This window comes from Loxodonta africana, chromosome 1, assembly GCF_030014295.1.
Source record: "Loxodonta africana isolate mLoxAfr1 chromosome 1, mLoxAfr1.hap2, whole genome shotgun sequence".
Taxonomy (NCBI): Eukaryota; Metazoa; Chordata; class Mammalia; order Proboscidea; family Elephantidae; genus Loxodonta; species Loxodonta africana.
In genome coordinates, this window is record NC_087342.1 from 49,211,648 (window position 1) to 49,224,148 (window position 12,501).

At 40.3% G+C, this 12,501-nt stretch overlaps 1 protein-coding gene across 6 annotated transcripts in view; it reads right to left on the reverse strand.

Moving 5' to 3' along the window:
* SLC35B3 (solute carrier family 35 member B3) overlaps positions 1-10,489 on the reverse strand; it is a 29,534-nt gene extending 19,045 nt beyond the window's left edge. For 2 of the 6 annotated variants that reach the window (XM_010597571.3, XM_010597570.3), the window contains exons 1-3: positions 10,309-10,427; positions 3,379-3,670; positions 37-158 (exon numbers count right to left, since the gene is read on the reverse strand). In XM_010597571.3, coding sequence (XP_010595873.1) covers positions 37-158; positions 3,379-3,579 — 323 coding nt within the window. In that variant the 5' untranslated portion in view covers positions 3,580-3,670; positions 10,309-10,427. The other 4 variants (XM_023557683.2, XM_023557684.2, XM_064280432.1 and 1 more) reach the window with 4 other exon arrangements.
* Positions 10,490-12,501: the final 2,012 nt, after the last annotated feature.

The window sequence follows — 12,501 nt, forward strand, 5'->3', positions numbered from 1 at the left end:
AATTTAATTATCAAAAAATAAATACAAACCACATACCTTCTCCTTTTGTCCTGAATAAGCTGAAGTTCTATTAGGCCAAATGTGGAGTAAAACCCAAACTGCACTAATGTAAGGTACCAGCCATAGGACTTGAAACCCTCCACTGAAAATATTAATTCCTGTCAAAAGATACATGAATACTGTTCAAGTTCAAGGGGAAGGCCAATTTCCCACAACAATAAATTCCTATAAACCCAGTTTAGAAGAGACACCAAACCCCTACCCAAACACAAAAACAAAGCACCCTGCTTCAGAGAGAGAAAGCACAGAAGGTAGAACCCTTCTCCAAAGACCTGACACTCGATGTTGCTGTTGTTGTTTAGTCGATTCTGACTCATGGCAACCCCATGTGTGCAGAGAAGAACTGTGCCATCATAGGGTTTTCAAGGCTGTGACCTTTGATACCCAGGCATAAAAAATCAGAAAAGCAGAAAAATAAAAGGGGCAGGGGTAACTATGAAGCAACACTATTCTATACTTTTTTCAAAAGACCAAACTTCAAAGAGCTGTCCAAACCAATGAGAAATGTAGCTAGTTCAAGAACTCATTTACTATATAAAAAAACATATTTCATTAGGAGTCTATCATCTGAGGCCTGGTGTTCTATAGAAACAGCATGACCACATCAAATTGATAACTGAAGCTATTTTTCAAAATTCTATGCCACTGATTTATATGAACACATCACCTTGTAAAAGTAATGGTTAACTTGGTTAAACATTTTATGTATCATGAATTAACATTTATGTCAATAGTTAACGGTAAGTCATTCTTAGCCTTTAAAAGCTAGTCTAATGAAGTTATCTGACTAAATTGTAAATTTGTCCCTGGGTGGTGCGAACAGTTAATGTGCTCTGTTGCTAACTGAAAGGTTGGAGGTTCAAGTCCACCCAGAGGCTCCTTGGCAATCTACTTCCAATAAGTCATCCATTAAAACCCTATGGAGCACAGTGATACTCTGACACACATAGGGTAGCCATGAGTAGCAATCAATTTAATGGCAACTGGAACTGGAATTCAAACTTTTCACTAAACTTGTCTTACCTACACATATTACAACTGTAGTCTTTAAAAAAATTTTCAAAGATGGTATTTTTGGATAAATTTCTTTTCAAGGAAAAACATAGCCTCTATATAGACCATGAACTAGATTTTGTACATTTGAGGTGCTATATAATTCTCCAAATTGTTAAATTTTATGTTCAAGTTAACTCTGCAAAGTATTTAGGATGAAAAATGCAATTCAGAGCTGGATGGGGCTGCCTTGTTTTTCTGGGCCTCTCCAGTTTTCTGCCTTTGACAGGGTGCAGTATTTTCTACCACTATTAGTGGAAAATATTTTAGTTTTCCTTTCCCGACAGGTTTTCACCTTAGACAAGTCTGACTTTCCCAGGTTTTACTGCAGTTCTAGCATTTTGGCATTCAGATAAACATCCCACTATACAGAACTTGTCTCATAGCGACTCACAGTGACCCCACAGGACAGAGCAGACTTGCCCCACAGGGTTTCCAAGGAGAGGGTGGTAGATTCAAACTGTTGACTTTTCATTAGCAGCTGCAGCTCACCATAGCTCTTAACCACTGTCGAAACTGACTCGACAGCGATGAGTGTTTTTTGGTATATAAAACTAATTTATTAAAAAAGCTATTTTCTTTTAACTATTTTCATATGTAATTTTATGTACTGGAATGTCAAGTTTTCACGTGAAAGTGGTAATGTTACACAAAAATAACTACCAATAACATACAATTTTAAAAGAAACTATGCATAAACCAATTAGGAATTAAAATCTCTTGTCATTAATCAAACAGAAAAAAAAAAAACATTTTAGTGAAATTTGTAGGGTAAATTTCTAGCCCCAAGTTGGAATTGGCTCAATGGCAATGGGTTTGGTTTTGGTTTTTCTTTTAAATTATACTTTGGTCCCAAGCTGTTTTTTTTTTTAAGGAAAATAAAATGTTTCTTGAGAAATTTCAACTTTTATTTGACAAATTATTTTTTGTTATTTATTGTGATATCTCAAATTTTATATCATCTTCTAGTGGGGAAATCAATTATTACAAAGATTTTTTAATTCCTGCTTTTATTGGCTTTATACTAATGCTTTGCATAATTCTTGCAAGCTAAGAAATAGTCACAATCCTACCTTCATTTTTATTTATATTTAATCCCTGTAAATTAAAAAGTGCAATTTCTAAGATAACTCTAACTTATTAATACTAAAGAATACCTGAAATAGAATCTGTTTTAATGAAATACACTACTTTCCTTTTCTTGAAGTACAAAGGTTCTCTTGCGTTAAGAAGTTTTATTAAAAGTAAAGTTGGTAAGGGCTGAAAATAATTATTAATGAACTGATCATTAATAAAATGAGCCCCATTCAATCATTCCAGTTTACCCTAGGGTGGGTCTTCACTCACGTAGCCCGTCTGCCAAAATCAGGGCTCAGCTGCTAGTCAAAGGCATAATGCCATGCAAATACAAGACGAATTATTGCAATTTAAAAAATGTCTTGCACATGCAAAAATTAAAGGTCTGGCAAAGTTAGATTAGAAGAGAAAACCAACAGGAAAAATAACACAGTATGTGTGTTTAAAAAAAAAAAAAAAGAAGAATTTGTGAATATAACTGGATTAAAGACACACCCTTGGAAAAATATAAAATAGCCTGATTATTTTTGCAAAAATGAGCTTTTAATTACTGAGCTCCAAAAATCAACTGTGAACTGGAATTTGCCTTTTATGCTGTTATTCAACTTTATTAGAAAATTACGTTATGTAATACTCCTAAAATACTTATCAATACTTAAATCACTTTTAAATTTCTTTTAAAAATACATGGTTTCAATATGACCCATGTTTTGTTAAATGTATTAAGATTCTTATTTTCATAATTCTAACTTTTCAAAATAAAGTCTCTGCTCCCTCCCTGCCCCCATGTACACTTAAAATAAAAATACTTAACTGAAATTTTGGTTCCTGTTTTCAGTAAACTAACTTTTAAGAAGCTTCTTCTACTCCTTGAAAAGCTGGTGGCATAGTGGTTAAGTACTACAGCTACTAACCAAGAGGTCGCCAGTGCGAATCTGCCAGGTGCTCCTTGGAAACTCTATGGGGCAGTTCTACTCTGTCCTGTACGGTCACCATGAGTCGGAATCAACACGATGGCAGTGGGTGGGTTTTTTTTTCTACTGTACTAAAAAAAGTCATTTATAAACTGAACCCTATAAAGTATCTTGGGCAGAGCTATCAATTAAGTGCTTAAAATCTGGCCCATGGTGACCTCAATTGTTATAATTATCGTATTACAAAAATGAGGGAGTTTTTTTTTTTTTTTACCTGTAAATATCCATAAATCAGGTAAAATACAAAAACCCCAGCAACACAAATGAAAAACTGAGTAAGTTTGTTAAATCTGCTGAGATTGATGCCAAGGACCACGATGTCATCTATTGACTTGATGTGTGGTGACATTGCTTGGGTTTTTGAAGGGACGGTGATAGAAATATATTTCCTGGAGTTGTTGAACTTGAGATCCATTGTTCTTATTTTGCTGCATCCAGCGCTTCCAAGGTTATCTTTGTGGATTTCCTGTTTTGTTCAGTCTTTCTTTTGCTTGCTGACTCACGTCCTAGAGAAGAAAATACGAAATTAAAGCAAAACATTCAGATCACAGAGTAAAAAACTATGCTCCAAATATCATTCCAAATCACAATTTAAAATTCCACAAATAAGTTTCATTCGCGCTGGGTATTAATATATTCAAGCTTTCACTCCAACAAAAACAATATGGCTACTCTCTAAACAATTTGTTTACCTGATAAACACTAATAAATCACTAAATTAAATATATACTGTATTAATTTCTACAGCAACAGACCAAAAGCTAAGCTAGTATTTCAAAGTAATGTCTTTATGTTTATTATATGCAGTAATTATATAACTTTTAAAGCCCACAATAATTTGTGCATACTGTCCTCAACATTAAAGTCGATCTTTAATTGCTGTAACGAAAAAAACAATTGATGCTCTTTATATATTAATATGTTTTAGTAATTAGCATCTCAGATTAAAGAAAAAGCTTTCTTTGGGAAAAATCATTTTAATTTAAAAAAATCTTTGGGATTACAAAAAGCCAGAAAAAACCCTATCATTCTTTGTCAGTCTGTGAAAAAAAAAAATTATGATGGCACCATAGATGATTATCAATTTTTCTTTGGATTTATATAAACCTAAAAAAAGAAATCCACGTAAAGGCTGAAGAAAGACTGAAGAATTATGACAAAGAGAACACACCTCTGAAGAAAAAATTATTTTCCTAGGAAAGAATGATTCTCTGTCACAATTCCAGTGGGACCAAAATTTGGGCTCTAGCTAAGGGCTGAAGATAGACAAGGATGGTTTTGACTGTGAGGTCTTCTCTGGAAATCTTTTTAAAAGAAACTGTCATATGATGGTTTAAATGATAAGAATTAGAGTCAACCTCCTCATGATCACTTCAAATTTGCTGACTGACAGAGATTAACTAGGCCCTCTTCAGTAATTCAAATTTGGGGTCAAGATTCTGAAGACAACTTTTAACAAACAATATTCAGGCATCAAAAAAAAAAGAAAAAAATATATATACACACACACAGTTTTACAGGGTACCTGTTTTTTCTAAACAAAAAATACGTAATTTCACTTTTTTCCCTTTGCCTATTTCTTCTTTCATACATTCTTCTTATTTATCACACACTGTTTTGATCATTCTCACCTCTGAGTATAGTCATCTCATAGAGTACTCTTGAAATTCAGTTTTGTTTATAACCTACACACAGGAAGTTACTGCTGTTGTTAGTTGCCACAGAGTAGAAGTGTGCTCCACAGGGTTTTCAAGGCTATGACCTTTCAGAAGCAGATCGGTAGGCTTGTCTTCCAAGGCGCCTGAGTGGGTTCCAACCTCCAGCCTTTTGGCTAGCAGTCAAGCTCTTAACCATCTGTACCACCCAGGGACCCCCACGCATTAAATCATGCCCCTTAAACTCAGCAAAAACTAGAGAAATTCTCAGTGAGGTAGACTGACACACCAGATGTACGATGAACCCAAAGAGACCAACGATCACGAAGATGGCACAAACCACACAACGCCTCACTCTGTCATACATAAGGTCGCCATGAACCAGAGCTGATTCGAAGACAACTGGCAACAACCACCACCACCATTTAATAAAACCTGTGTTTCAATTTAGAAAAAACCTTAGCAGCTATTATCCAGATGTGTAGGGATGGATATAGAATAAATCAAACCAAAACCAAACCCACTGCCGTCAAGTCGATTCTGACTCATAATGACCCTATAGGACAGAGAACTGCCCGCGTAGTTTCCAAGGAGCGCCTGGTGGATCTGAACTGCCAACTTTTTGGTTAGCAGCTATAGCTCTTAACCACTAGACCACCAGGGTTTCCGGATATACAGTAGCATTCAAATAAATATGGCCCCACAAAGGTCTTTAACCTTCCTCTCCCTCCACTTCTTTCAGTCAAGCTCTACACCAGCCACAACAGCCTACTACTGCATTCCTCAAGTACACCAGGAGCTTCAAACACCTTTGCCTCTTGCTCATGGTGTTCTTTCAGCCTGATGTCTTCTTTTTCTACATCAGGTTTTGAAGATCAGCTTTAATGTGTCCTCTTTTATGCCACCCTCCCTAATTCTACCACTTGGAGAACACAGAACTTGAAAGGCGTGTCTCAAATCTAGCATAAACTCTGCACCTAGTACTCATATGAACCAAATCAATGGGTCCTTCCTCTGAACGTCCTCAAGCCTCAGCCTCTAACCAGTCACCCTCTGCCTGGATATGATTTTTCAAAGGTACTGTGGCACTGGTGCAAACTTGGCAGGGAAAACTGTAAATCTTACAGAAAACAGAGGTTGGGAGAAGAATATAAATAATGATAATATCTTTACATATATAAACAAAAGTTCTAGAAAATATCTCTTTTCGACTTTTATTGGTACCAAAAAATTTCTCTAGCAGGTAACTCTTCTCTAAAACTACCTTTTCCAAATAAGGTAATGTTTGTGACTTAGCACAATGCCTGGCATATTGTGATGACTCAATAAACACATAGCTAATATTACGGCGAAGCAGTTTAGCATGGTGCTTTTCCCATGCTTTGGAATTCTGACAGATCTGTGCTCAAGACCTGGCTTTGCCACCTATTAGCTGAGGAGCCTTGGATAAATTGTTTAACGGCTTTGAGTTTGTGAATATAGATTTGGATTTCCAACCAGATTTCTGAGTCCCAGGTCTATACCTCCAGTCATGGGATCTCCTGGCACCTTATATTAAAAATGTCCAAAGCTGAACTCATTATTTTCCCATCATAACACACCTACTCTTCTTCCTATACTCCAATTTCATTTAACAGTATCTACTTTTAAACTCAGACACAAAAGCTGAAAGTCTATCACCAAGCGCTCTCGGGCTCTTTCCTTTCCTTTACGTTCTATATTTTGCCGAGATTCCTGCTGATTCTCTGTCCAGTCTACGATGTTTCTAGCCCTACCATCAAGCAGCCATTTTCTCTTGCCTAGATTACTAGACTCAGCTGCCTATCACCTCTTCTCCCCTTTCTGACCCAGCTTTCACGTGGTTCAACAAGAATTCTGACCATGCTGTACCCCTGCTTAACACCCTGTAAGTTAAAAACTGGTTGATCCCCTAGACTCTTGTAGCATATTATACAACTAGTAGCTGTCAAGTCGATTCCGACCCATGGCGATCCCACGTGTGTCAGAGCAGAACCATGCTCAATAGGGTTTCCAATGGCTGAGTCTTCAGAAGTAGATTGCCAGGCCTTTCTTCTAAAGTGCCTGAGTGGACTGGAACCTCCAATCCTTTGGTTAGCAGCCAAACGCACTAACCACCTGCACCACCTATGGACTCTACACACATTGTTTCTACTACCTAAATCATTATGGTATCACTTTTTTGTTTTCATGTGTGCTTCTCCTACAAACTTATGAATTCCTTAAAGGAAGAGATGATGTCATCTTCCCATTACGTTCTAGCACAGGACAAAAGTTCAAGAGGTTAAACATCATTTAATCAACATTATTTTGCTCTTTCCCAGCATTATGCCACTTCTCACACACCTGCTGGAAATGTTACGCCAGACAAGCAGACTTAAGGCCCTCCAGCACAATCACCTATAGGACATCTCTGCCCCAATACTGACATCTCTACTGAAATTCCCCACAAGCCATCTGAAATAAACATGGAAATAAATTCTTTTTTTGCTTACTTGAGGCACCAGCAGGAGCCCTTGTGGTGCAGCAGTTAAAGCACACTTCTGCTAACCAAAAGATCGGCAGTTCAAACCTACCAGCCACTCCTTGGGACAAAGATGTGGCAGTCTGCTTCCATCAAGATTTCAGCCTTGGAAACTCTATAGGGCAGTTCTATTCTGTCCTATAGGGTCGGTATGAGTCAGCAACAACTTGGTGGTGATGGGTTATAGGTGGGGAGGCACCACAAAATCTGCCCTTAAGAGCTTTGCATTTAGAATTATTTTACTAATCAGAACATATGTTTTTCCTATCACTGGTCAGACCATGTGACTGATGACAGGAAGACACTGCAACCTCTGATACCCAATAACCGTGATCCATAATGTTTGCCATATCCCTTCCACTACAAACAGTAATCACTGATATTAACTATCATCTAAAAGAAACTGGACTGGAAGTGTTGTTATTGCAGGGAAAAAAAAAAATCAAGCATATAGTTTTCAAATTCAGTGATCAACATTTTTCTCTTTTTGCTTTAAAAGTTCACCATAACCCTTAAAATATTACCAAAAACACTACTCACACCAAAATCTGTTGCCTTCGAGTAGATTCCGACTCATAATAACCCTACAGAACAGAACAGAACTGCCCCATAGGGTTTCCAAGGACCAGGTGGTGGATTCCAACTGCCAGCCTTTTTGGTTAGCAGCCAGCTCTTAACCTGGGCTCCAAACATGCAGATTATTTGCCTGATGCCTTTTCCTAAAGTCAACACAAAGATTTAACTTTGTTCCTCAAAGGTACAGGTAACTTCTAAAAGAAAATCAAAGGTAGCATTTCCAGCACATTGTGAGCACGTAAACATTATAAAGAACTCGTGATGATGCTGATTTACAATGACCTGCTGACGTAAAAATGATTTCAGTTAATTTCTTAATCTAGTCATTTCCAACCTTAAGGACAAAAGTCCCCCATTACCCAAAGGTACAATATGAAGAAAATATGTCATTACACTGTGAGTAAACTGAAAAACAAAATTAATTCTATATTTTGTCACACTCATTGTTAAAAACAGAAGAATCTTGCCATTATATTTTGGTTAACTGGACTTTGGTTATTAATTATGACCTTTGGGGAATGATTACAGCATAGAGAAAAGTGAGATTCTGCCTTGCTTCTCTGTACACACTTCATCACAAAAAGTTTGTGCTAATTTTTGAAGTTATGCCTTATTTAAAATGAAAACCCAAATTAGGATTTAACATATATCTTAAGAAATTATGTACAAATAACACTGTCTAAATTAAGAACCTACAATATGCAGATGACACAACCTTGCTTGGTGAAAGAGAAGAGGCTTTGAAGCACTTAACTCATGAAGATCAAAGACTATACACTTCAGTATGGAGTACACCCCAACATAAAGAAAACAAAAATCCTCACAACTGGACCAATAAGCAATATCATGATAAAGGCGGAAAAGATTGAAGTTGTCAAGTATTTCATTTTACTTGGATCCACAATCAACGCCCACGGAAGCAGCAGTCTAGAAATCAAACGTCATATTACACGGGGCAAATCTGCTGCAAGAGACTTTAAAGTGTTAAAAAACAAAGATGTCACTTCGAGGATTAAGGTGGAACTGACCCAAGCCATGGTATTTTTAATTGCTTCATATGCATGCAAAAGTTGTACAATGAATAAAGAAGACCAAAGAAGAATTGGTGCCTTTGAATTATGGTGTTGGGGAAGAATATTGAATATACCATGGACTGCCAGAAAAATCTGTCTTGGAAGAAGTATAACCAGAATGCTCCTTAGAAGTGCGGAAGGCACAGTCTCAGAAGGAACCACTCCCTGAAGGACATCATGTTTGGTAAAGCAGAGGGTCAGTGAAAAAGAGGAAGACTCTCACTGAGGTGGACTGACATAGTGGCTCCAACAATGGGCTCAAGCATAACAATGATTGTGAGGATGGCACAGGACTGGCAACCCTCCCTTGTTATACATAGGGTCCCTATGAGTTGGAACTGACTCAAAGGCACCTAACAACAACAAAGAAAAATTATTTTTAAGTATTCTTTCTTCCAAGTTCCACACTATCCCAATTCACTTACAAAGATGTTTAACTAGAAAACAATTCTAGATGTCTGAAATCCTACCCTAAAAGAACTTTTATTTGCACAACACCAAAAAAAAAAAAAAAACTTTTAGCACATTACTCACTATGTCTTCTACTTTCAATATTCTTTTAAAAGAAAAATAAAAAGATGGGAGATGAAGATTCAGCTGAAATGAACTGGAGGTATCTACAGAACCTCTAAGGAGTCCTGGTGGCGTAGTGCTTAAGAGCTGGGCTGCTAACCAAAAGGTCCAGGGAGACGGAGATGGCAGTCTGCTTCCCTAAAGATTACAGCTTTCGAAGCCCTATGGGGCCGTTCTACTCTGTCCTATAGAGTCGCTAGAGTCGGAATCGACTTGATGACAATGGGTTTGATTTTGGGTTTACAGAACTCTAACGGATATTTGTGACATAAATTTAAAAATAAGTCAAATGGACAGAGAAGCACAGCCCAGCTGAGTGCCCTTATTTAACACAAACCCGGAAGTAATTCTTAAGTGAAAATACAGTCTCGGGCACTTCAGGCGACTGACAGTTCTTCAGGGCCCGGGGCACTGCCTAAAAGATGCCGCAGGAGGTGGCGCTCATCCCTCCGAGTCCGAGGCTTGGGGGCCTGAGGGAGCGCTCGGCAGAGGAGAGACAGCCGGGCGAGGATGGGCAGATACTCCTCCGTGACACTCTACCGGCAGGTTTCCATATATAAAATGACACCGCCCGCGCCTTCCACGCCGACCACATCCGCTCCCCTCAGGCCTGTTCAGGCCGAGGAAGAAGGGCAGGTTCAAGGTTCTCTGGCGGAAGGCGGGCCTGGCTCCCAAACACCGGGAAGGGCCCCAAGTACACGCCCACCCCACAACCGGTGGGTCACCTGAAAGAGTGACCCCAGCCCGGGTGGCGCCTCAGCCAGACGGGGAGTCTCCCCCTCCCCAGGTCCGTCGCCATCACCTCCTCCGCTCCTACTCCTGCACCTGGCACCGCCGCTGCCGCCTCCTCCGTAGGTGCTCGCATCTCCGGCCCGAGCGCCACTTCCGCCTATGTGTCCCCGCGCGCATGCGCAGGAGCGCAGCCCGCCCCCGCCCGCTCGTCGACCCCGGGGCTTTGCCCCACCGTACCTCTAACCCCGGAAACTTCAGGGCGCGGGGCGGGACGGGGGGGTGGTGGTGGGGGCCCTTACTCTCGCGCATGCTCCCTCCACTCCCGGCGCGGGACGAGGTGAACTCGGGTGGGCCCCCACACGCTTCTCCACTCGCTAAAAATGGCCTGGGCGCGGCGACCGCCGATCGGGTCGAGCGTTCTCATCCTGAGATCGGTGCTCCGTGGGTTCCTGGCCTCTTCAGTCCCCGCAGGTGCAACCGTGGGTACCTTCGGCTCCATGGACGCCCACGCCAGGGGCGACTTCACGTCGGTAACGCTGCCTGAAATTGAAAGAGGCAGAATGTTAGACCCGGATGCAGAAACCATGGGAGTCCCTGTCCCCCTACTTGATGTAAATGAGATGTGATAATCACAGTACCTGTCTCGCCCTTCTGGTGAAGGTGGACTGGGTTGCCTCTGGCGTTAGAATTCAGCCTGGTAGCTACAGCAAGCCTGGTCTTTGCAATGTCCCAAAAGGTGCCAACTTACTGATCAGAAGATAAACCCCAGATCTGGAGGACCCGCCATCAAAACTTTCCCGAACATTTACTCTGCATTTCGGAATACAGTTAAAATCACTGAGATGCAATGATGTAAAAACCAAGGTGGAATGGCTGATGAGTTATTTTTAGATAACACTTAAAATGGTGTGGAAGGAAAGTTCCTATAACAAAGCCAGAAAATTTTTGAAAGCGTGCTTTGGCTACCCGGAATCCAGTCAGTTATGTACAACTTTTAAAATTTAATAGGCATTTTATAGACAAGGCAGCATTTGTGTTTTGCATTGAAGCGAGAGGTTAAATTGGGGTGAGGCAGGTATCACCCAAGATAAGCAGTGGCGAGAAAAAAGTGCTAGGCATTTTCCTTTAATCCTTGGCCAGCTCCTTACCGGTAGTCATGGTAACCCCATGTGTTTCAGGGAACTGTGCCACATAGGGTTTTCATGGCTGTGACCTTTGAGAAGCAGATCATCAGGACCTTTCTACTGAGGCGCCCACGGGTGGATTCAAACTACCAACCTTTTGTTCGGTTAGTAGCTGACCGCTTAACTCCTTGTACCACCCAGGGACTTCTTAGCAACCCTGTTAGGCCCAAGTTACAAGCCTTAATACAGATGTTGAAACTAAGGCTCAGAGAATTTTAAGTAAATGTAAAGGGGAAAGAGCAAGACTTTCAAGGAGGCCGTGCTGTCGCCAGAATAATGCAGATTTAGTACTGCTGTTAACCACCTACATAACAGGAACTTACCAAGAGCACCTATTAGAAGGGCATATGCATAGTCCATAAATTGTAAGTATAAACTCCCTGCCCTCAAGGAGTTGTGAGATCCATATGAAAAGGCACATGGCAGCATAAAGCAACTAATAATACAAGAGGAGCCATAAGGCATCATCAACTCATGACTGGGCAGTTGCCATGACATTCTAACAGGTCCTTCTACTTCCCCTTTTATTTCCCTACAGTCTACTTCCATTCAGCAGTTAAAGCGATCTTTAGAACTGTGACAGACTATGCCACTTCTCTGCTCAGAACTCTTTCATAGCTTACCATCTTACTCAGATGGAAGTGCAGAATCCTAAGACTGAACTTGGTCTGGATGGTTCATGTCCACAGCTACTCTTCAAAGCCCAACTTCTAACCCTCTCAAGTACACCAAGCGTGCTCCCAGTAAGAGCATATACTTACTGCTCCTTTTGCATGGGACACTTCCTCCCAGAGAGTCACAGGACTTGCTTTCTTACGTTTTTTGGGTCATTACTCAAGCGTTGCCTGGTCAGATAGCTCTTCCCTGACTACCCTATCTAGCAGAGCCAACTCCACTAACAAACTTGCTGTCCGAACCCTGCTTTACATACCTTCACAGTGATTATGACCACTTCATGCATATCTCTTGTTTATATCTCCCTCACTGCTTTCGCCCCACAAG